Here is a 24,987-nt window from a genome sequence, read left to right as displayed (position 1 = left end):
GTGAACTATATGTTTGTATTTAATTCAAACTAAAATATTTGAATTATTTACTTGATAATACCAGTAATTAAGTTTTCAATCAGTTTAACTCTTCAGGGTGTGATAAAACCTAAATATGATAACAGATCTTAACAATATCTGCCCTATGTTGATTTTATTTGAAAACATCTTTAAATACACGGGAAAAATATCAAACTATGTAATATTCTGGCACCTTTATAGCATGTCACAACACGGTTTACAGAGCAGTTTTACATTTGTTTGCGTACTAGAAGGTGCCAAATATATAAGTAAACAGGTTGATGAAGTCTCTTGACATACTTGCGCTAACTCCACTAAACCCATTCTAACTACATTCAATGAAGGCGACATTTTTAAATTTACACTCAAATTTTCAATATAAGAAATTATTCTATTGAATCAATTCAGTGCAATCGTATCAAGTTGAAAACGGATAAAATCAGAATGTATTCGCCCCGTTTGTTGTAAAATAATGAGTAAATGGTTTGTGCCCATTTATTGAAATCCAATAAATGAAGCGGGACCAACCCATCCATGAACATTTTGTACACAATATAGAAGATAATTACTTCATAGTAAAAACATGCATAGGATTCTCGATTTTTTGTGAGTGTCACGGAAGAAAAGCACGAGACGGATTAATTTGCTGAAAAAGAAATACCGTAGAGAAATATTTGTGTAAAATGTTGTTGAAATTGGTGTAGTGTAGAAATTAACTGCTTTAATTAGTAAACAAAAACAATAAGTAAAGTTTAATTAGCAGACGACAACATGGGTGAATCCGTGCAGCTTCTGAAAATGAAGCAGTACACACTTAGTAGATTGTCAAGTGCTGAAGAATTTACGTGGTCAAATTCTAAAGTTGACGCCAACGGCAACACGCACATGAACGGGAAAGCCCCTGGTGACAGATCACCAACGTCGCCGACAACACCAAAACAAGACAATGGATTTATAGCAAACAAGGAATATGGAGACTGGGATAGGTAAGGATTAACATTTAGATGTTACCCAATATCACGTGCACTTTTGCAGAGACAATTTTTTGTAGTCTGGACTTCATTTTACTGTTCTTCTTTTTGCATCTACTTACTTTGATTAAGCACACAAAAAAACGTCTAATACACTCAAAGTAAAATGTAATTTTTGCCGCTCGACGAAATACAGCGTTAGCTTCAGCGAGGGACTCGTACATACATACCGAAAGGCTTATTCAGAAAATGTCCTACTTTCTCTCTAAAAGTATTAGCTTAACGACCAGAACGACCTCGTGCTTTGTGAAACGGGACTCGAACTTGGTACGCATTGAAACCTCGTCTATAGGTCCGTAGTCGTGTTAAACTTGGACTATTGTAAACAGATAAAAGACTAAATTCCCTTTCCGCTATGTCATTGTTAAATAAACACAGACTGTATTGAAGTTTTGCATATTATTTATTTACGTTTTATCTCGGGCTTGTTCATTAAAAATCAAGAGAAATGCCCTTTTTATTTGTCAATATCCCAATGTTCTTGTTTTGTACAAACTGAGAGTAAAAATAGAGAATTTGAAGACTAACTCAAAGTTTTCGACTTTATATTGATGAATATGGAGCCAGATGTCGTTATCTCTACCTCTGTTTCATGTGGAGAAGTTGCAAGTTACTGGCTGAGGCAAACTATTGGTGGACAGAGTTAGGAAATGTGCATGTCTACGTTTGATGTATCGGGTCTTAGTATTGTGTTCTCAGTTTCAAACTCAACCAGGGAGGCTTATAGTATAGGCCTACATGTCTTTTAATGTGTTCATGTAAGAGGGGCTCGGGTTTCGGTTTTCGGTTCTCAGTTTCACACTCGACCATAATGTAAAGAATAGGGAGCTTTCAAACCGGCATTGATACTGATATCAGAGGTAATATCTGCCGTACAAAGATCTTATCTCAGTGAAAAAATGTTCTCCGCGAATACGTAATAAAGATCTTCTATTTTACTCAAAGAATAGGTAATTTTAAGATCCACCTGCTTTTTATCATTTTTTTTTATAATTTTCTCCAAGATTTGAAAAGAATTGAAATTTAATATGCTCGGTGAAATACATTTATCATTCACAATAAACAGACAGATACCCTAAAAATGTTCTTATGTTTGCTTCTTAAACTTGAATGTTGACAATGTTGACTGAATATGAATGCAAATAAAGAAGTTATTCACCTACCCGCAATTTAACTTGATTAGGCAAGCAGACAGTGGCTTTAACAAAAGAACATTGGAAAAATATGCATTAATAAAATCTATAAAACCATTTACTCCACAAGGACTACCGAAGGATAAGTGAACTAAATCAAACATTTGCAAGTCGTAAAAACGGTTCCTAAGAATTAAAAGGAAATTATTGGACGTTCGATTTAATCAACAGAATCAATAGAAATTATCTGAATGAACTTGACATATCAATATTTGGATCAATACACCGCAGTATAATTGTCAAGAGTATGTCAAAAAGATACACCTGATCAAGGTGTAAAAGTTTTAAAACAGAATTCTCGAATATTGGCATGTTTTTGTCTTTGTAAAATGAAATTTAGTATTTCAAATGCAAATTAAAATTAAAAACAGTGTGATCCGGCCTTTTAGGCAGTATGTACACATGAAAAGTAGTCCCGAAGAAAGTAGTTTTGTACCTGGCAGCCACGAAGTGCGTCCCTAGTCCGCTACATACAATATATGAGTGCGGTCAGCATTATATACATATGATACATTACGGTTTCACGCGGCTTTAGTTTAATTGAAATGTCGCTAACCTTTTTTGATGATATTATTTTGGGGGTCAATGTACTTCGTGGATATTTCATCTTTGACAAATGATCTAAAACTTCTCAGTTGAAAAAACTAGATGTTGACATTAGTAATATCAGTATTGAGCATGAAGCTGACTTTTGATTAAAATCTACTAAGACTGTTTGTTTCATGAGTTTTACAGGTAATGCTTATCAATTCATATCATATAAATCTAAACTTAATACAACTAAACTAGAAAAAAGTACGTATATTTGCTATACAACGGGAAACATCTAGGTTTACCCCGGGAAGCCTTAAGCTATGCCCCCGGGACGTCTAGGAACTTCATCTATGCCCTTGGAAGTATCCAGCTATTCCAAGATAATCATTCAAGAGGTCGTCGTTTTACTATTATTATAATACTTGATTCTAATACTTGATTCTAATACTTGATTCTAGAATGTATATAATGCCACCGAAGGAACGGCCAATATCGAGAAAGTAATGAAAGCAGTACCCATAGCTACCATTTATTCATATTCACCATCCATGATAGGATTTTAGAGTAATATTAACTTCCGAAAACACTTGTTAATGGTGACTGCACAGGCAAACCCCCTGCAGTTTTTGCTTAATGTATTATATACGTGAAAATATTTTAAAAAGGAGTTTTTACCATACATTTACTGCATCGCTTTGATATAAATTCCCCAAAAGGATGGTTTCATTTTTATATATAATAAAACTGTACTTAATGGTATTTGAAAGCTTGTCATCTCGCTGAGCGTTATGATGAATGATAATTTGCTTCATAGACCACGCGAACATCTTAGAGCGTACGTGTATACCTGCAAAATATCTCATGTCACTAGCGGATGAATGTAATATATGACCGCATTTATTTTAATATATGAACCCTTTATGACCCTGAAGGTCATTCGAACATTTTGTTATAACACTTCGGTATTACTACGTCAGCTATATGAAATTTTCAATAGTCTTTGACAGTGGTCAGTATATCCCGTGACCAGTACCTGTTTACTATGTCCATGGTATTTTTCCAGGTCAGCTATGACGTCTGTTATGTCATCTATGACGTCAGTTATTCCCATAGCCCAGTACAGTATAAGGTCAGCTATGAAATGCCCAGTACAAGGTCAGCTATGATGTCTCTTACCCATAGCTCAGTAAAAGGTCAGCTATGATATATGTTATACCCATAGCCAAGTAAAGTAAAATGTTAGCTATGATGTCGTTTGTACCCATAGCCCAGTACAGTACATGGTCAGCTGTGATGTCTCTTATTCCCATTGCTAATTATATAGAATTAAATTTATATCACACCGTCGATCCCTTCCTCCCCCTACGTTCGAAAACGGTATTAAATTTCAAGGGCGGATGGTTGGGTTTTGCAGTCGCAGCATCTTTCATGTTTTTCGAAAAACTTGTCCACATATTTTCTCTTTACAGTTACCAGAAACTGAAGTGAACGTACATTCACGGTCAAAAGGACGTACATGTTATTTGCCCACTTTAAGATTTAGGGCCATAGAAAATTTTACAAAATGCTGAATGTTGACTCTTATGTCAGGGCGACTATTTATGATATATTTGCAGTTAAAACAACAATATTTGTTTACATTTTGACATATACAAGTATTGCCATTTTTAGCTCACCTGAGCACGAAGTGCTCAAAGGTGAGCTTTTGTGATCGCCCTGTGTCCGTCGTCCGTCCGTCGGCGTCGGCGTCAACAATTTGACTGTTAACACTCTAGAGGTCACAATATTGGCCCAATCTTAATGAAATTTGTTTAGAATGTTCTCTCAATAAATCTTGAATAATTCGTTTTGGGTCATCTTGGGTCAAAACTAGGTCACCAAGTCAAATCAAAGGAAAGCTTGTTAACACTCTAAAAGGTCACAATTTTGCCCTTTTAATGAAACTTGGTCAGATGTAACCCTCAATAAAATCTTGGAAAAGTTGATTTGGGGTCTCGGGATCAAAACTGGGTTCACTAGGTCAAATCAATAGAAAAGTTTGTTAACCTTTTAGAGGTCACAATTTTTGCCCAATCTTAATGAAACTTAGTCAGAATGTTATCCTCAATAAAATCTTGGATAAGTTTGATATTGGGTTATCTGAAGTCAAAACTAGGCCACCAAGTCAAATCAAAGGAAAAACTTGTTAACATTCTAGAAGTCACAATTTGGGCCTAATCTTAATGAAACTTAGTCAAATGTTACCCTCAATAAAATTTTGGGAAAAGTTTGTATTGGTCATCTGGGATCAAAAACTAGGTCACTAGGTCAATCAAGGAAAAGCTTTTTAAACACTGTAAGGCCACATTATGACTGTATCTTCATGAAACTTGGGAATATGTAATCTTGAGGATCTTTGGGTAAAGATTAAATCTAGGTCAGGTGGGATCAAAAACTTGGTCCCCAAGTCAAATCAAAGGAAAGCTTTTTAACCCGTAGAGGCCACATCTAAGACTGTATCTTAATGAAACTTAGTCAGAATGTGAACGTTGATCATCTTTAGGTCAAGTTCTAATCCGGGTCATGTGGGATCAAAAACTAGGTCACCAGATCAAATCAAAGGAAAAGCTAGTTAACACTTTAGAGGCCACATTTATGATCATATCTTAATGAAACTTGTCAGAATGTTAAACTTGTGTCTTAGTCACATTCAAATCTGGATCAGGGGGGATCAAAAATTAGTCACTAGTGAAATAAAAGGGAAAAAATCGTTTTAAAAACTCTAGGCCACATTTATGACTTTTTTTCCCATGCAACTTAGTCAGAATGTTAATCTTGCTGATCTTTAGGTCAAGTTCGAATCTGGGTCATGTAGTGTCAAAAACTAGGTCACTAGGTGAAATCAAAGGAAAAGCTTATTACACTCTAGAGGCCACATTTATGACTATATCTTAATGAAACTTGGTCAGAATGTTAATCTTGATGATCTTTAGGTCAGTAGGTCAGATGAGCATACAGGGCCTTCATGGCTCTCTTGTTACTGTAGGTAACAATTTTCTCGCCTAAAAACAAAAGATGACAAGCTACGTCCACACCCTGACGCGTACGAATACATCTGTAGACATACAAATGCGTTTCGTTGTGCAAAGCTACACTGAACAGCAAAACGTTTTGGTAAAATAATTAAAATTAAAGTCACTTTTCTTGAAAATTTAATATACTTTTTGCGGCATCGGAATGTAAATGAGCGTATAGAATGATATGAATTGACAACATTTTTGCCTATTACAGATTAAAATATGTAAACTTTAATGTATATTTAAGCGAAACTACTGAAGCATTTCCAAATAAATAAGTACTGAAAGGCCGCCCACGGCTGTATGGATCAAATAAAATAATCAACGGAGTTCTATACCTTAAAATTGTTCAGTGATTACATTAAAACATACTTCGATGAGTTCTGATCAGTCATTTTCATTGGTTCAGTTCAGTTCATGATAAAAACAGATTATATAGTGGTGACTAAACACACACCTACAATCGTGTAGGCTTAAATACATTGTGGTATATATGGGTACCAACCGTGGACAATGTGACCATACACGGATTAAATTTCATTTGCTTCACTTAATATTTCACAAAAATATTTGAATTAGATTTACACAATTATGAGGTTTAAGGAAACTATGGCTGCCGAAAACGAAAGGTATCTGTCTTCACTATTATTATTATTTAACCAAAATTAATTGTTACAATTGATCCATGTTAACTGCCAGTTAGTATCTTTTGCATCGTAGGCTACTGTGTGAACAGGTCATAGCAAGTTTCAAACTACATATAAAGTTCAATGATGTTTAATCTCTGGCCATTGTTGATTTGACGAAGAAAATTGACATAGCAGTGCTAAAATTTGAGGTGTGTTACAATGACATGCTTTTCAAACACATGCTTTTATTTAAAATGTATTTTTTTAAACATGTTATACATTCGCTTGCTAGTGTAGTGATAGTATTTTAAAGGCCAGATTGGCCGGCTTTGCTGTTGTGTTAACCATTTACATGAATATTAACTAGTGCTAGCGGGCGTATCAACTGACCTACCTGTTGATTATTGTGGCTGTGATGACCCCGCGATACCTGCCACCATGTTGTTCAGGTTCCCTTATTATAGTCTCTAGCGGATTTTTTTCGTGGATTTTATCGAGGTTTACATCAATTACCATAGCCTGTTGATGATGGTGAAAGGCTCTGGCCAAAGTACCCCATCCAGGCTTAATTCTAAGATTTGACCTCGTTAGAAGCACCGACCTTCCGCGGTCCAGATAAGCGGAATTCTGACTACACTGTGAGGTTCACACGAAGTACTGACAGCACGGTGGTCTTCCACGTTTATCAGTATACATGCGGTCAAGTTGTGTTGGGTGACATGAGTTGTCTGCATTGTTAGGTGAAACAGAATTGACAAACTTTCAGCTCACTAATACTGAGTACTGTTGATGTCTTTGCACCTTTTCTGGGCTGTGTGTTGGTAAATTGTCCAGTCGTGTAGCTTGATGTAGATTATACATGTGTTCTTAGGTCGTGCTACTGACACAATATTACATGAATGTTCAACAACTGTAAGGCAATTTTTTCTACCGTAATTGTTTAAACAAGCTGAGCGTATTTCATCATTGGGTGGGGGTCAAAAAGAGAACTTATATACAGAAACACAACATGTTCAATAACGTTTTACTTGTGATGTTCTTCAATATTTACAGAAAATATTTTGTATACATGAAAACCTGTGTGTATATTTTTCACTTAACGAAAATTTCACTTTATGGATATGTTACAGGTCACAGTTGCACTATGATAACATAAAAACTAAGTGATATGTATTTTTCGTAGAAGAAAGGTTGCTGGATATTTCAACCCTTTTTTGTTCTCTATATATCTAGGTCGGGCTGAATCCAGCCAGCTTGCTTAAATGGTTATGACAACATTTAGAACGACAGATCAACCGTCTTCATCTTTGTGTTCAATAACCACAACAAGGAAAGATACGATCTGCTTTACATAAAATAAAAAACTGAGAATAATTATAAACAAATGATGATGTAGGCCCTACAGACAAAACAATAAAACACATAAGTGTTGCATACAGACACTACGTCTGTGACATTTAATAATGAACATATTTTTTCTTAATTGGGCACTGTGCATGGTTTCCCATCGTGAATATTAAATCAACAATTGAAGAATTAGCTTGAAGAATGTGAGGAAGTGGTACATTATCATGCGGTAAAGTATGTTACGTGGTGATTGATCATTGCGCATGGCACACGCTAAATATTGGACCATCAAACTTACTTTTACATTCTGTCAGCCTTATATAGATCAATTATGAACTCAACAATATATGATGAATTGAATGGCGCATTGATTAGTAGATCTATAAAACGTCAAATATTGACTTTATACGCATATATTCGTTTTCTGTGTTAATTAATTAATTTGGAAATGAGCATGCATAGATTCTCACTTATAATCTACTCCTGTCATCACTTATTTATCAAATTTAAAACAGATGATCGTTAAATTGTTAATAGTGTGATACAGGACCACGGCAATATCCTGATTATCATCAAGATCATGGTATGTTGTCATTAGATCATGGTATATTATCTGAAACATCAAGGTGTATTGTCATTTGATCAGGGTATATTATAATTGTCCCGGGGATAAAATCAGCCGTTGTTCGGTAGTTATGAATGTAATCTATGGCGGACAATACCCTGCCGTCCCTCAGATGGTCACGATAACGCGGTATCATTTCAATATTTCAATGTCTGAATATCTTAAATCGATGTAACTCATTGCACAGTTGGAGCGGTCTTCTGCGCATGCCCGAAAGTGCGCACGGCAAAAATATGCATATTTTTGCATGTCCGCATGCATTTAGTGTACAATATGCATAAAATACTGACTAAAGGTTAGGGTTAGTATCACCATGGTTACAAAATATATACATTTAAGATATTTTCGTTCAAATTTAGTTAATCCGGTATGTACCGGAGTCTGTAATTTATACCGGCGCTCCAAGTCTGCATGGAGTCACAGTCCTCTTAAATAGGATGGTAAACAACCAAATTTAATTACTAACTCGCTATTAACACTGGCTTGCTGCATATGAAACCAACATTAGACAAAATACTACTATAATTATATAAAAGATCCAAACTATTCGACTTGTAAAACGATACTGAAGATACAAAAGTATCTACTGCAAATTACATGTTTTAGGCCTTCCCCAACTCCCCCCACCATATTGTTTTTTGAGAGGCACTTTAAGTTGCTTTGGTCCGCTCGTCCGTCAGAATTTTTGTCATACAGCTCTCAAAAAACATTTTACCCGGAGTCATCAAACCTCTCAGGATTGTTATTCAGCCCTTGACTTAGTAAAAAAAAAAAACATGCATAAAAAGGGCCAAAGTTGGTGTCGCATGTACATGTATTTCAAAAAGTATTTTACCCAGCATTATGAAACATTACAGGAATGTTATTCAGCATGTGAAGACGTGCACATTGGATTTTGTCAGAGATTTCGTACCGTTAGACCAGAGTTATGGCCCTTGACTTAGTCAAAATATGTATAAAAGGGCATAAAAGTTTGTGTCGCACGTATCTTTAACGTATTTGACCTAGGGTCTTGAAACAGAAAAGGAATATTATGCAGCATGTGAGGTTTTGCACCTGGGTTTTGTTTCGGATTTCTATCCATCAGACGAGAGTTATGGCCCTTGATTAAGTCAAAGATACGCATAAATGGCATACAACTTTGTGTCTTATATATCTCAAAAAGTCATAAAACATTTAAGGATTGTTATATAGCATGTGAAGATGTGCAGCTGGTGTTCTGATTGGGATTTCACACAGTCACACCAGAGTTAAGGTCCTCGATTTTGTGAAAAATACACAAAAAATACGTAAATGTTTGTGTCGCATATATCTTATAAAGTATTTCCCCTACAATCATGAAACTATGTAGAACTATTACTCAGCATGTGAATTTGCACACTTCAGTTTTGTTATTTCACTCTGGAAAAACAGAATTATGCTATTAATAAAAAAGTCTGTATCCCATATATCTCAAAATGTACTTGACATAGAGTCGTAAAATTGTAGAGATTTGTTATAGATGCTTTAAGCAATAAATTGAAATTGAATATAGCATGTTAAGCTGTGCACCTGGTGTTCTCTGTTGGATTTCTCACATACAGACCAGAGTTTTGGTCATTGACTAAGTGCAAAATAAACATAGAGTGTTTAAAAGTTTGTGTTGCATATACATGTATCTTAAAACATATTTCACATACAGTCATGAAACTATATACAGTGACAGAAGTGGGGGCTATTTTATCCTGTTGACCCAACTAGTTACGATTTAGGTCACATTTACCTTGGTTACGGAGAGGTGCGATGGAATTAATATTATTGTTATATGTCTTCATTCTGCTTTCAGTACATTATCCCCGACACGGGACGATGAATCCCATTCCGCCCCATCTACCCTACCCCGACAGCAGACGCGGAGCAGACCTAGTGGAACAAAACGTGAGTAAAGGCACATTCAATCAGTGAAATATACACATAAATTGCATAAAAGATACACGTAGCCAATTTTACGGGCCCAACATAAGCGTATATCCATGCTTCGCACGGGAACTTCGGACCTTCCCCCACTCGCAAGGCTGAAATGTCATGTTTGGATATTCTCTGTCGAAATGAGTTAAAACCCTATCTATCACTTTATGCATAACCCGAAAATCAACCAGTCAATCAATTGCTGGATTTTGAAACTTTTCAAATGACCCTGAGGACAAGTTGCGTAACTGCAGCTTACATTTTGTCAAAGTTGTTCCCCCTTTTAACATATAAAATTTTCTTCCATGTAAGCAAGTGTTTCAGAAACTACTCGTCTGAATGCTTTCATCTCATCACAGGTCTTTTGCATCATACTATAATCTCAAAGAACAGGTTCAGTAACTCAGGCTTACAAGTTGTCAAATTATGCCCCTTTTGTAAAAAAAATATGAAGGTTTTGCATGTAAGTCTGTTTTTCAGAAACTTCTTGACCAGATATTTTTAAACCCCCATATATCTTTGGCATCGCAAAAAGAGCACACTTGAAAGGTTTTAAAACTCTTAAGCTTACATTTAGGCAAAATTACGCCCCCTTTTCAATTAGAAATTCGACTGTATGCAGGTTTATTAGATGCTTTTGTACTGGATGATTTCAAAGCCTTCTTAAATCTTCAACATAAATGACCATTATGAACCAGGATGTTCCATATCTCTAACTTACAGTTTGATAGTTATGCCCCTTCTTTAAACCTACAACACTTTTTGTTAAGCTAGTATTATCAGCATATGTCTTAAATAGTCATGTGTACTGACATTGTGGAGGAAGAACCGGCCGTCTTGGCGGCTTTTTAACACAGCGGATGAGTGAAATAGGCTGATTCCCTTACCTTGGCACGACTTCTCATCTCAAAAAGTAGTCCGTGAACATGAACATTAACATGAACAGTTAAGCTGCGGAGGTCCTCAAAGAAATGTATGAATAAGTAAGTAAGTAATACTTCAAATTAAGCATTCACTTTTTGATTTATATTTCAGCCGCACAGAAGTTCATTCCCGAGCACGAGATTGATATTCCAGCGGACGGGAGTTTGCGAGATTTCACCGTCGACGACATGTCTACATTTCTCAGATATATGGGTATAGAGGAAAGAATTGTTACACACGTGCACAAGAAAGGACTTGACGGACATAAATTTTCAAAACTCAAAGATTCTGACCTTGACGCTCTAACTATGAAAAATCCGATTATTTGTCATTTTCGTGATAAAAGTGGAACGAAAGAAAAAGGCGGGAAAAAGAAGGCGCCATTTATGTTGTAATCGCATTTTTGGACCTTTTGGTCACCAAAACTTTATGAAACTAGCAGCTTGGAGTTAATCTGTGATGGTGTTTGAAAACTGCATTTAAAGATTTCTAGGATCATAGTGTGATAATTTAAGGTGCTTAAAACGTTTCGAGTGCTGAGAATTTGCATTATTCACAAAGAACTACTTTTGCTATGCAATAAGAAACGGGTGTGAAGAATTGTTACTTACATAAACAATTTAAATTATCACAGAATGGGGAGACAATCATATTTGAGGCATGTCAGGGTACTGCTATTTGGAATATGCCCAACGATCGGCAGTTATACGTAACTCAAACTTGCTTCAGAATATCTTACAAACACGACGGCGAGTTTAATATGCTGGCTTTTGTGTGATGAACTTATTAATTCATACAAATGCATTCTCAAATTTTCATCAAGTTTAGCTTAAGAACAATGACATACTTACCTTTGTAGTTGATTATCCTGTTTTTGTGTAATGAGGTTTGTTTACATTTACTACTGGGATATGTAAGGAAAAAAGAAATATGGCTATTGCAAATATGTTGTTTGTTTTTTTGCTAAAAGAACACTATATGGGACCTTCTAATTCTGGTTAAATTGTCCTAAATACTTTTGTAAAATTTTCAGTGGTCGTTTTTGTCATATCTGTTGTTACTTTATTGACGATTCTTTGATAATGTTTGCAGAGAATAATGGAACATTTACTACTGGTAACTCGAACGATTTCTTAATTCTCTTTTCGCCACACGAGTGTTATAAGTGATGGCTATAAAGAAAGTGAGAGAGTTATCTGTTAAAAGATTGTCAGAGATGTGGGCTAGGTAGTCCTAGTCAGTGTGGAATTGAAACGGACGAGATCGTCTCATTATAAAAAATAGCAAGAGAGTGTTAGCAGACCGGACAAGGTCGTCTTACTAAATGTATATAGTAACAGTGTTCACTGAACGGACGAATTCATCTGGTTAAAGCAAACTAATGGCATTGTTAAAAAGTGTAGCAATAGTGTGTTAGCAGAAAGGATGAGATCCTCTAATTAAAGGTTGATCGAGAGAGAGGAAGATAGTCCTGTTGTCTTCTTTACAGTGATAACAATATGTTCACAATGACACGTGCATTTTACATTTCATAGTGTGTTGTTATATATTTTATTCTTCATACATTAAACCAATGTGATTCAGTTACTCTAGATAATCATGTTTTGTAATTTAGAACATTCAAATTTTCTCTATTTTTAGTTATGACTAATACAAACATACCAACATATATTATTAAAATAATAACAAATTTATACTCAAGTTTGATTTTTCATTCCAAATGAGATGTGAAAAGAACATTTTTACTCCTGCTTGGTGCAGTATAAACTATACTGTGATGGCTCCCAAATCAGCAAAGTCTCACAGGTACCTTTTTCCGTTTTTCGCGTAACTCACTGTTAAATGGTTTGTAATTTTAACCCTTAGTTTGTCTCCTGGCAAGTGATTCTGCCTTTGTGACCTGTGCAGACCAAGATCAGACTGCACATCCGCGCGCCATTCCGTCAGTATCGTTTTTGGTAAACACCCCTTTTAACAGTTAATGGTACTGTTTAAATTGGAAGATGGACAAGTTCATTATGGAAATTTAGCAGGGTAAGGGTTAACACTATTACATCAAAGGTTCAGCACTGCCCTATATAGTACAAAGCAGGATTGTGGAAAGGTTTAGACTTCAGGGAATTGCAAAATGCCCGCAATGCTTGGCTATATTCCTTCATCAAGAAAAAACACTGGCCAAGAATGTTCCACGCAATGTACGAATACAAGTTTGTGTTCTTGCACATTGAATTCACATTCATCGACAGAGCAAAAAGACAACCAAAGGCCCTTCCTTCTTGTCCTTGACCTAATGCCGACAAGAAATATAAATAGTACGTCATTATTCTAGGATGTATGCATACTGGAACAGCATCTTCATTCCAAAACAGCTGTTCTTGTTGAAGAAAAGGCGTGACATGATCTCGCTTACAAATAGTAAAGTCAAACGCAAGAAGTTTCCGAACCTTGTCAAAGAGAGACAACTCTCCAGACGTTGAAGTGTAACAAGCGTATTCTATCATGTCGGCCTCTTCCGGTCCACACATTCCTAAATATACAACATGTGGTTGATAGGCAGCCAGGACTTTCCGAAGGATCTCTTCAGCTTTCTCAAACCTGCGGCAAAGAAGGAAGTTTAGAGCGGCTTGCAAATCTCCTGTGCAAACGTCAGGACTGTTGACCGTCCGTCTCGCACTAAATTCTTGTTGATTGTGTATGTATTCTGAAAGCAGCGATCGTTCAACTGATTGACTTTTGCACGGCAAAATGTTACCAGTGTGTTCTGAGACAGTCACGCGCTCATAAAGTGTCCTCTCGACCTGGTCAGCGGCTGAAACAGTTGCTTCACATGTATCTTTGACAGCTACAGCTTTGACATCATGTGTCTTACGTTGGATGTGCTCCATTTTAAATGAAAGGGCATTGCTTCCGAATTCTAATACGTCTCTTCCTCTTTCGTCGACTTTTGTACTTTTGAATGACTGTAGCATATTCTGTAGATTATCTGTTGTTGCTAAGTAACTGTTTATATCCATATAAAGTGACTGACACCCTCTAAATGTTACGATATCTCGATAAAATAGAACTGATATATTCGGGTGTCGTGAACAACGCAGAAACAATTTCACATCATGATCCAACTCGTCCCACTGTAATTTTAGTTCTGAAAGAGCTGGGCACTGTAGTAATTTACTCCAATGCCATTTAGTCATCTCAGACAGTTGTTCTGTTACCTTTGCACGCGTTTCAGCATCTTCAAACTTTGTGGCTAATAAATTGTTTCCGGGAACAATGAAATGTGGTAGATTTTTCTCGGCTACATAGGACTGCAGTTTTGAAAGGCAATGGAAGACGCAACATAACAAGTTTTCTTCTTTCCAAAGAGAGGGACCTTCGGTTTCCGCGCACCAGAAAATAACAGTTTTAAGAGCAAACGAACTCAGTTCGTCCGGAGCAAGCTTGTCTAAGTACATTTTTAACAGCATCTTTAGAATAATATAGCATTTACATTGTGTATCGTTTAAACCCCAAACTAGCTCCCGCTCTAACAAAGCAAACGATATCCGCCATTCAACAGAATGTGCTGGGGAAGCCTTGTCTCCGACGGAAACGACATGACACCCTTGTGACAAGTGTTTTCTGATGAGGTTCTCCGGAGGCCAGTTATACTGTCGATTCCGTCGAATGAAATCATAGGCTTCTGTCGGCAAAATATTGCAAGGAATACAATAGGCAAAGTCAGTGTCGAATTGAGTCTTTCCGACAATGTTGTCAAACGTAGCGCAAGGTCCATGTACATGAAAAGAAGAAACGATGTGGTTGTCGGATGACTGTGTTAGACTCGACACATGGTGTGTTACCTGTTCGGTGAACATTTCACTTGAGAAAAAATATCTCCCCATTTCATCTAGTACACAAAGTTTCTCTTTTCCTCCAAGGCGCTGGAATAAATCGTTCTTGTCATGATTGCGGCTTTCATGTAAAATTTGGAGTTTTGTGTAACACGGTCTTGTACCATCTTGAACCATTAAGAAAACATTATTGTCCTGTTGAATTTCCGCCTCCTTGTTGTCTGCAACAATAATACAGTTCGGGAAAACAACCATTGTGTCTCGGTCACTTCCGGTGATGTCTGTACCTTCAGCATTACTTCCGGTAAGAAACAATGGTTGTGTACCCCTTTCTTTGTTTCCTACGTTTTCTCGAATGTTCACCAGCCATGATGTTGTTTCCAGTTTATGTTTGGAGTGCCCTTTCCTTTCTAACTCTTTCGAGATACGGGTGGAAACCTCCTTGACAATGGCTTCTTCGTCTGTCATTGTTCTGTATTTTTTCGTAACTGAAAATATTATGATCAATTTTTAATACATTATCCAGAAAACATTTGTCTATAATGTGCTTTTGAATTATATTGTTATGATATTGTGCATTATTTCGACCTGGCGGGGCGGAGTTAATCTCTGACTTATACAAATAATGGTAACCTAAAAAAACGAGCAACATAGGTAGAGCAATATACTTGTTTAATTCCGTAATCTTCGGTAACCAGTGACTACAATTCAACGCTACATTGGTTACATGTACTACATACCCTGCACAATAATGTAGTGGACTGTCGCGAATCCCCGCTCCGCCAGGTCAAATAAAATGCACAACACAAGACCTGAGAAAAGTGTGAATTGCCATTACTCTTTATACTAACACACAAACGTTTAAGCAAACTCACACTGGCCATAGCTTTATCAGATCAAGTGGTTCCCAAAGTTGTTTGAGCGGTGAATTTTACGCCCTTTAGATGGAGAAATATGGCCGAACTACAAATTTTTCCCGGGATTGTAATATGATTTTAAAGGAATTTCTACCCTTTTAAAACCCGAATCAAATGAGAACGATGGGTGCACCTGGAGCGCAAATGTGTCGATGTTTTAGCACATATGTCCATTTAGCTGAGATTTGCCCGTTTATTCCAAACACTTATGTACAGTCCCGGGGGGGAAGAATATTTTTTTACAGTTTTTGACAATGTGCATCAATTTAGCGTTTTAAACGGGAACAAGTAACTGTTAAAAACTTTTTTTTTGTTTAAAAAGGGTACCTCTTAAAACAAGTGTTTAATTTTCATAGAATTTACTCATGGTTATTTGTGAAATATCGGCCAAAACCTAATGCAACGCCGTTTCGAGTGGTCGCTATGCAACGCAATCAAGTGGATACCGTTCTCTGTCTTACTTGCGAAGTCTTATCCGTCTTAAAAAAACAGTCATTGAAGCCTAACAATGAATAAAGTTAGAGAGTTTATATTATTATAATGATTCCGCCCCCTTTCTAATATATTATACTTTTACATTTTTATGCTTAACATTTAACATATTTTTGCGGACATTGTCAAAAAACATTTAACGCAAAAACATAAAAAAATCTTTTTAAATTTAGTATAGTTACAGTTGGTTACTTTTTTTAGTCCCTTAAAACCAATACATTGCGATTTCATTTCTATTTTTTTGTGCACTTGAGCTGTTCATACAAAATAAATAAAATTTGGCCCCTGATAAAAGTATTGATCAGTTGTTTGTACATATTTTCATTCGTATTCCTGTGGTACGTTCCTTTATTTTCAGAGAGATATATCACAGAGGTGTTAAAATGGCCACTGAGGGGAAAAGACAATATTTCATTTGTCCTCCTTAAACAGAAACGACGTAATAAACCTCTAGGTCGCCGTTTAAAAATGAAAATACAAATGAAATACAGACCCAATAAAAGAAAATAAACGGACCAGCAATACTAATAGAGATGTGCACAGTTGTACTATTTAACTGTCTCTTACCAAAGAAGAAAAGCGATGTTTGCCAACGGGTACTTATTCTACTTATTCGAATTTATAAGAGTTAAAATATTGTAAAATAATGTATCTTTTGCTTCAGAAAGTTGTTCAGGATAGCCTTGTCGCTGCATTGTCTAAAAATATGTCTCTTCCTCTGTTAATTCTTCAAACATTTCATCACATAAACTCTCTCTTTTAATACCTTATTGTTTTAACAGGTTTTTTTCTTGATATTTTGTGCTTGAAGTTGGAATTATCAGTATTTTTGGTTTTTTTTTTTTTTTTTTAATTTTTATTCACTTTGAGGATATGGAGAAAACGCTCTTAATCGTTTGTTTAATGACACATCTCTATTAGTATTTCTGGTCCCGTTTTATTTTCTTTCATTGATGTCTGTATTTCATTTGTATTTTCATATTTGACCGGCAGCCATAGAGTTTTATTACGTCGTTTCTGGTTTTTGGAGGACAAATTAAATATTGTTTTTTTCCTGGCCAATTTATACGTTCTCTGTGATTTATTCTCTCTGAAAATAAATTTAAAAGCTACCACAGGAATATGAATGAAAATATTACAAACAACGATCAATACTTTTATCATGGGCCAAATTTTATTTATTTTGTTGAACAGCTTAAATGCACAATAAATCAGTAATGAAATGCAATGTATTGGTTTTAAGGGACTTAAAAGTAACCAACTGTAACTATACTGATTTAAAGAGTTTAACCCGATTTTGGTAGCTGTTTAGTAACATTCGTGAGGAGATAATATCCATGAACTGGTTCTAATTTTTTACGAACCCATTACTATTTATTTACTTGGTGATATTGTTCGATGTTCATCCTTGCTATATGTTTTTGTGTTGATGTTTTTTGACAATGTCCGCAAAAATATGTTAAATGTTAAGCGAGCATAAAAATGTAAAAAATACAATATATTAGAAATGGCCCGGGAAACATTATAATGATATAAAACTCTCTAAATTTATTTATTGTTAGGCTTTAATGCGGTTTTTAAGACGGATAAGACTTCGCAAGTAAGACAGAGAACGGTATCCACTTGATTGCGTTGCATTGCGACCCACTCGAAACGGCGTTGCATTAGGTTTTCGGCCGATTTTTCAGAAACAACGCTGAATAATTTTATGAAATACACACGCTTTGTTTAAAGAAGTAGCCCTTTTCATAAAAAAATGTTTTAACAGTTACTTGTTCCCCATTAAACACTATTTTTTGAGGCGATAATTTTCAGAAACTGTCAAAAATCCCCTTCCCCCCGCCGGAATGTACATAAGTGTTCGAATAAACGGCACAAATCCGCTAAAAGGACATATGTGCAAAACTCGACACATTTGCGCTCCAGGGCACCCATCGTTTTCATTTTATTCGTTATTTAGGGTAGAAATTCTTTAAGTTTATATTACAGTACCTGAAATTTGTAGTATCGGCCCTGTTTCTCCATTTTGTTTGGCGTAAAATTCACCGCTCAAACAACGTTGGAACCACTTGATCTGATAAAGCTATGGCCAGTGTGAAACTGTCATTATTATGTACTAAGGTTGTCTTGATAATATATATATACATGTATACCTTACAATGTTGATGTAGATAAGATATCACACTATGCGTACTTAACTTTTATTAGACTACATAGACTCAAATGTGCTTGCTTGAAATGTCAGTCAAAACCAGAAGTCAGCACTTACATGTAATACCAATGCTATTAAACTTAAATGTTTCTATCATTTAGTCAGCCGAAGTTTAAAAAAAATGTTAGCTATTTAAGTTGAAAAATAAAATACTTACCACAGTTTTAACCTTCCAATATCTGTTATGACAATTGATATCTTTAAAAGTTATGCATGGACACGATAAAACCTGCCATTATCAGTTTAAATGTAGTTTTATGCGAACCAGGTAGTTAGACCTTGTCGAAATTTTGTGTTTGCAATGATATATAGTATAACCTCTGTGAACGACATCTCTGGGGACCAAAAACCTGTCTATATTTCCTTTCCCATAAGACGTACTACGCTACCGAGGATGTATACTATGCTATGAAATTTTTCTCTTTCTATGATATTTTACGCTTTCTAAGATATACTACGTTGCCTAGGATATACTACACTGCCTAGGATATACTACAAAACCTAGGATAGAGTACGCTACCTAGGATATACTACACTGCCTAGGATATACTACGCTGCCTAGGATGAAACCTAGGATATAGCACGCTACCCAGGATATACTGAACTGCCTAGGATATACTACAAAACCTAGAATAAAGTATGCTACCCAGGATATACTACACTGCCTAGGATATACTACGCTGGCTAGGATATACTACGAAACCTAGGATAGAGTACGCTACCCAGGAAATATTCCACTGCCTAGGATTTACTCCACTGCCTAGGATATACTCCACTGTCTAGGATTTACTCCACTGCCTAGGATATACTCCACTGCCTAGGATATACGACGCTACCACGGAAATACTCTTCTACACAGGATACTAGTATACTACGCTAGGATATTTAACGCTTTTTAGGATATACTACGCTGCCTAAGATATACTACGCTTTGTTCAGCCGTAACGCTACCTTGGATATACTAGGCTTCTCTGAGTTCGGAAACGTCAGAAAATGTAACAGATATTGTTTGAAGATTATGTGCGGAAACAACCAGAGTAATTCTGACTGGAGTTTTATATTGATAAAGAAATTGAACACCAAGTTTTAGGTAATGTGACTATGAAATACTTCTTAACTTACATTCATTGTTTGAGTATACCAAAAGTGAAACGCATTCAGCATTGACTCGGCCCAACTGGTTTACAATTTTCATTGCTGAAATATTGACACAAAGTACGAAAAGAGTCAGCTATTCAGACACAGGAGTTTTCTGTCATTATTCTTCATTGAATAACGAATATGACCACATAGGATTACATTGCTACAAACATTGTTTCAAAAATTACTCTTATAATATGTTACATCAATGACGGTCCACACTGTTATTGTATCTTTGTTTGTTTTGGATTTAACGTCGTTTTTCAACAGAATTTCAGTTATTTAACGAAGGACAGTTAACCTAACCAGTGTTCCTGGTTTCTGTACCAATACAAACCTGTTTTCCGCAAGTAAATGCCAACTTCTCAACGTGAATCAGAGGTGGAGGACGCATGATTTCAGACACAATGGCTTTTATCAAATTGTCACCGAGAACATACTGCCCGAAACTTTTCTGGTTATCGTATGCAGAAATATGCAACCATAGAGAAACACTGATATTGTGTTAGTTCAATAACATTAAACTTGCACAGGGCGCCTTTTAATATTTGGACCAAAGGGGTCCGACACGTGTGGGTCACCTTAATATGGCATAATAAATAGTCCTAAGGCACTGGGGGCAAAAACATTGGTCAATAGATATATAACTGTGACCAGGGAAATTGCTCTCTATGGGCCTTTCAACCACCTCACTCTACAAAACCCCTAAAAATTTTAACACGCTTCGTTGCATCCATTGTTTCTCTCTGTGATTTACAGGGCTATGCATTGCCTCTCATGAAAACACACAACTTTAATCCATGCCTTAAACGATGTTCATTTTGTCAAGCTTTGTATGTCACAATAACGAATAAATTTCGATCCATTTACACGCGTTCGTACACACGGAATTCATCAGTAAAATGAATCTTAAATTCAAATTATCGGCGAAAAATTGCTACAGATCGATAAACAAACATATTTTACTAACACTCACCACTGTTGAAATGTTTCTGTTTCACTTAACATAGACAAAAATCAGTTCCAAGTAAATTTCAAAACATTTTCGCCAACATACTCCATTTTCCATGTCGCGTGCTATTGACAGAACCAGTGATGTAACAAATGATTTGATTGGCTAAGCGCTTTAAAATCACTTGTTACATCACCCGTTCTGTCAAATGGCACGCGCCAGTAAAGATGGAGGATGGTGGGGGAAATATTTTTAAAATTTACTTGGAACTGATTTTCGTCTGTGTTAAGTGAAAAATAAATATAACATTAGTGGTGAGTGTTAGTAAATATGTTTGTTTATCGGACTGTAGCAATTTTTTACCGACAATTTGCGTTCAAGAGTCATTTTACTGATGCATTCCGTGTGTACGAACGCGTGTAAATGGATCGAAATTTATTCGTTATTGTGACATACAAAGCTTGACAAAATGAACATCGTTTAAGGCATGGATTAAAGTTGTGTGTTTTCATGAGAGGCAATGCATAGCCCTGTAATTCACAGAGAGAAACAATGGATGCCACGAAGCGTGTTAAAATTTCAACATGTCCCTGTGTCAAGTTTAATCGAACGGCAGCCATCTGCATAGCACACATTTGGACCTTATTTTACTGAAGTGTAATGTAGGAAAACTCTCAAACACGTGATATATTGGTTTACTGCACCTCCAATCACTTCCCTGACACATTACACAGATTCTTCTAGGGTAATTTAAGGAAATATCATAAACAATACAGCGTACACATGTATATCCTAGCAAAAAATATGTACACATACCAGGATTTATTTGTCATTTCAGTGATAAAATTCCATGTCACGTAGTAACTATTGTCTTGTGTATCTTGTATTTTTGTTGATTATTCGTTTGTGTCTGATTTACCTCCCTTTCTAAACAAAGTAATACAACTTTTAGATCTGTTCTAGATATGTATAGCATTTTCTCTGTTTGATTATGTAACTATTTACGATTCCTTAGAATTCTTCTAGTAACTATTTTTTTGTGTAAATTCGATGAACTTATTACCAATTAAAGTACAGTATACTGTCTTAGAGTACACATGTATATGCTAGCAAAATATGTATACATACCAGGCTTTATTTGTCATTTCAGTGATAAAATACCGTGTCACGTAGTAGCTTTTGTTTTGTGTATCTTGTATTTTTGTTGATTAATCGTTCGTGTCTGATTTACCTCCCTTCCTAAACAAAGTAGTACAACTTTTAGATCTGTTCTAGGAATGTATAATATTTTCTCTGTTTGTTAATGTAACTATTTACGAGTCCTTAGAATTCTTCTCGGAAGGCATTACTATATCCGCCTTTGATTTTTTTGTCTTCTCGCTCTAGACCTTTTTCTCATCAGTTGCAATTATCTCAGCATAACATTGTGCACTAACATCAAACGATAAGTTATTTCTATTTACGTTTGCAGCCTTCATAGTTGTATATTACTTGAATCATTATCACATTTTTTGAACTACTGTGTAACATCACGTATTTTACCAAATGTAAGGAATATTCATCACTTCATAACTTAACATGAATAGTAAATCATTACGGTAACGCCACATCTGTCCGTATTCATTTATTTAAAACATTGTCAAATGAACTTTTTAATGTAATTTTGTTGAACCTGTCCCTCGTAAAATCCCTTCATCTATTTGATACCAATGCTTTTCTATTTTTCCTTCTCACTATATTTTCTCTATTTCATCACGATCACACCTGTCTCATTTTCTAAGCCCAAAACTTGCTGGCAATTCCTTCTCACGCATCATAGTATTCCTGGTTTAGTTGTAATGCTTGTGGTGGCTTCTCAAGTCTTCCTACTGTTTGGACTGTTAATTACTTAGTTACATGAATAATAAAATCTCAAAAGAAGCCGTCATGCATTCATATAGATTCCAAGGGCGCTTCCCAATGTTTATGCATATCTTGTTTTGATGCATTTTTCTAGTTTACCTGAAAATTCGTTCTCACTTTACACGTATATAATATATTTTCAAAAGCAGAAACACAACAAGCATCATAAGAAAAGTCTCTGTGTACACTAAGAATTTTTATACTAACCTTCGTTTTACACAATTCCTTCTCAAGGTTTTGTTTGTAGTAAACTTTTACACATGGTTATCTCTACTTCTGCTAACTGCTGGAGATGTTCACTCAAATCCAGGTCCAAGTTCCTCTTACTCATCGGTGTCTTCCACATCAACAGAAATGATAAACATTCCAAATCATCTCTCTTTTATCCACCTCAATGTTCAAAGTATACAGCACAAACTTGATATCCTTTACACAGAACTATGCGACTTTGACATTCTCGCCTTTTCAGAAACTTGGCTTAACAATTCTGATCCTACAGAAGAGTTGCTATTATCATCTTTTCATACGCCTGAACGCAGAGATCGGGTGGGTGGTTATCTTGTATATTAAAGACAGTCTTCACTATGGGAGGAGGCTTGATTTAGAGTTGAATCGTTTGGAATGTATATAGTTGGAAATATGGGTTACACAGTAACAGACATATTCTCTTCGGAGTGTTTTATCGTCCTCCAAATTCTGATACTATTTACAACAATCTTGTTGAGGATTCTATCGGTCTTGCAATTGATACAAATATATCTGATGTCATAATAACCGGTGACTTCAACTACAATGTATTCAGTTCGATAACAAATCGCAAAATTACTTCAATCACACAACAATTTAATCTTGAGCAACTAATTGATCAGCCAACTCATTTTACCGAACTCTTCGAATCTTTGATTGATCTTATTTTTGTTTCCAACAAGAACAAGGTTCTCTATTCTGGTGTTGGTGAACACTTTCTTGACCAAGAACAAAGATATCACACTCCTGTACTTGGACTTCTTAAATTTCAAAAACCAAAACGCCACTGCTTTGACAGACTTATTTGGGAATACGACCGCGGTGACTATGGTAGTTTGAGAGATGCTGTCAAAAATCATCCATGGGATAACTACATTGATGTAGATATCAACACATATGCCAATAAAGTAATAACAACTATATCTGACCTTGCAAAACAAAACATTCCTAACAAGACTATTAAAGTAAGACCCCTTGAAGTATCTTGGATGACAAATGACATTCGAAGAAATATACGTAAACGCAAACGTTTATACAGAAAGGCCAGAATAACATCAACACAACACTTCTGGCAAAACTTTAGAACAGTTCGGAACGAAACAATCCTAATGATACGCGAGGCCAAATCAAATTATTTTCTTAAACTTTCTGACAAACTCAAACGCGGTTCTCTATCGTCCAAGGATTGGTGGAAAACTCTTAAATCCTTTATTTCTAAACCAAATAAGATAAACATTCCCCCTGTTCAAGACCTTAACACCACCCAAACAACATACTCTGACCTTGATAAGGCTAATCTTCTTAACGACTACTTTGTTCAACAAACAAATATTGACGACGACAATAGAGAAGCACCTGACCTTGGCCCTCCCAACTCCTTGTCTTTTCTATCTGATCTAATTCTACGCCCAGTCGAAGTTGAAGATGTCCTCAAATCATTACAAGTTGACAAAGCAGCTGGACCAGATGGTATCAGTAACAGACTCCTACGAGAAATTTCACATGAGCTCTCCTTCCCTCTTTGTAAATTATTCAATGCATCTTTACAATCTTGTACACTGCCGTCAGCTTGGAAAGAGGCCCATGTAACTGCTATTCACAAGAAAGGCGATGCATCACTTCCAAGCAATTATCGGCCAATTTCTCTTTTAAACACAACTGAAAAGGTGTTCGAACGTCTGGTTTTTAACCACGTCTTTAATCATCTTAAAAAAATCAACTTTCTAACTACAGCTCAGTCCGGTTTCATTCCTGGTGACTCTACTGTCAATCAACTGGTCCTCATTTACGAAACACTTTGCAAAACTCTTGATGATGGGCTGGAAGTTCGTGTCGTTTTCTTTGACATAAGTAAAGCCTTTGTCAAAGTATAGCACAAAGGTCTTTTATCCAAACTAGAATATGCAGGTATTACTGGACACTTGCTCTCTTGGTTTCAAAGTTATCTATCAGATAGGCGTCAACGGGTTATACTTCCTGGCACTCAGT

The 24,987-nt window shown here is 35.9% G+C and overlaps 2 protein-coding genes across 2 annotated transcripts; one reads left to right on the top strand and one right to left on the bottom strand.

The window, feature by feature from the left end:
- The first annotated feature begins 325 nt into the window (after positions 1 to 325).
- Positions 326 to 13,001, top strand: LOC123523902 (uncharacterized). The gene is made up of 3 exons (XM_045301653.2): positions 326 to 1,007; positions 10,262 to 10,353; positions 11,419 to 13,001. Exons 1-3 carry the CDS (start codon positions 793 to 795, stop codon positions 11,700 to 11,702), a joined length of 591 nt encoding a protein of 196 aa, XP_045157588.2. The 5' UTR covers positions 326 to 792; the 3' UTR covers positions 11,703 to 13,001.
- On the bottom strand, positions 12,997 to 19,024 carry LOC123523901 (uncharacterized). Its single transcript, XM_045301652.2, has 2 exons — positions 18,916 to 19,024; positions 12,997 to 15,625 (listed from the first exon to the last, which is right to left on the bottom strand). Exon 2 carries the CDS (start codon positions 15,603 to 15,605, stop codon positions 13,371 to 13,373), a length of 2,235 nt encoding a protein of 744 aa, XP_045157587.2. The 5' UTR covers positions 15,606 to 15,625; positions 18,916 to 19,024; the 3' UTR covers positions 12,997 to 13,370.
- Positions 19,025 to 24,987: the final 5,963 nt, after the last annotated feature.

Source organism: Mercenaria mercenaria, chromosome 3 (assembly GCF_021730395.1).
Source record: "Mercenaria mercenaria strain notata chromosome 3, MADL_Memer_1, whole genome shotgun sequence".
In the NCBI taxonomy this organism is placed as follows: Eukaryota; Metazoa; Mollusca; class Bivalvia; order Venerida; family Veneridae; genus Mercenaria; species Mercenaria mercenaria.
The sequence above is the reverse complement of the archived record's forward strand: the minus strand, read 5'-3'. Positions and strand labels throughout refer to the sequence as shown.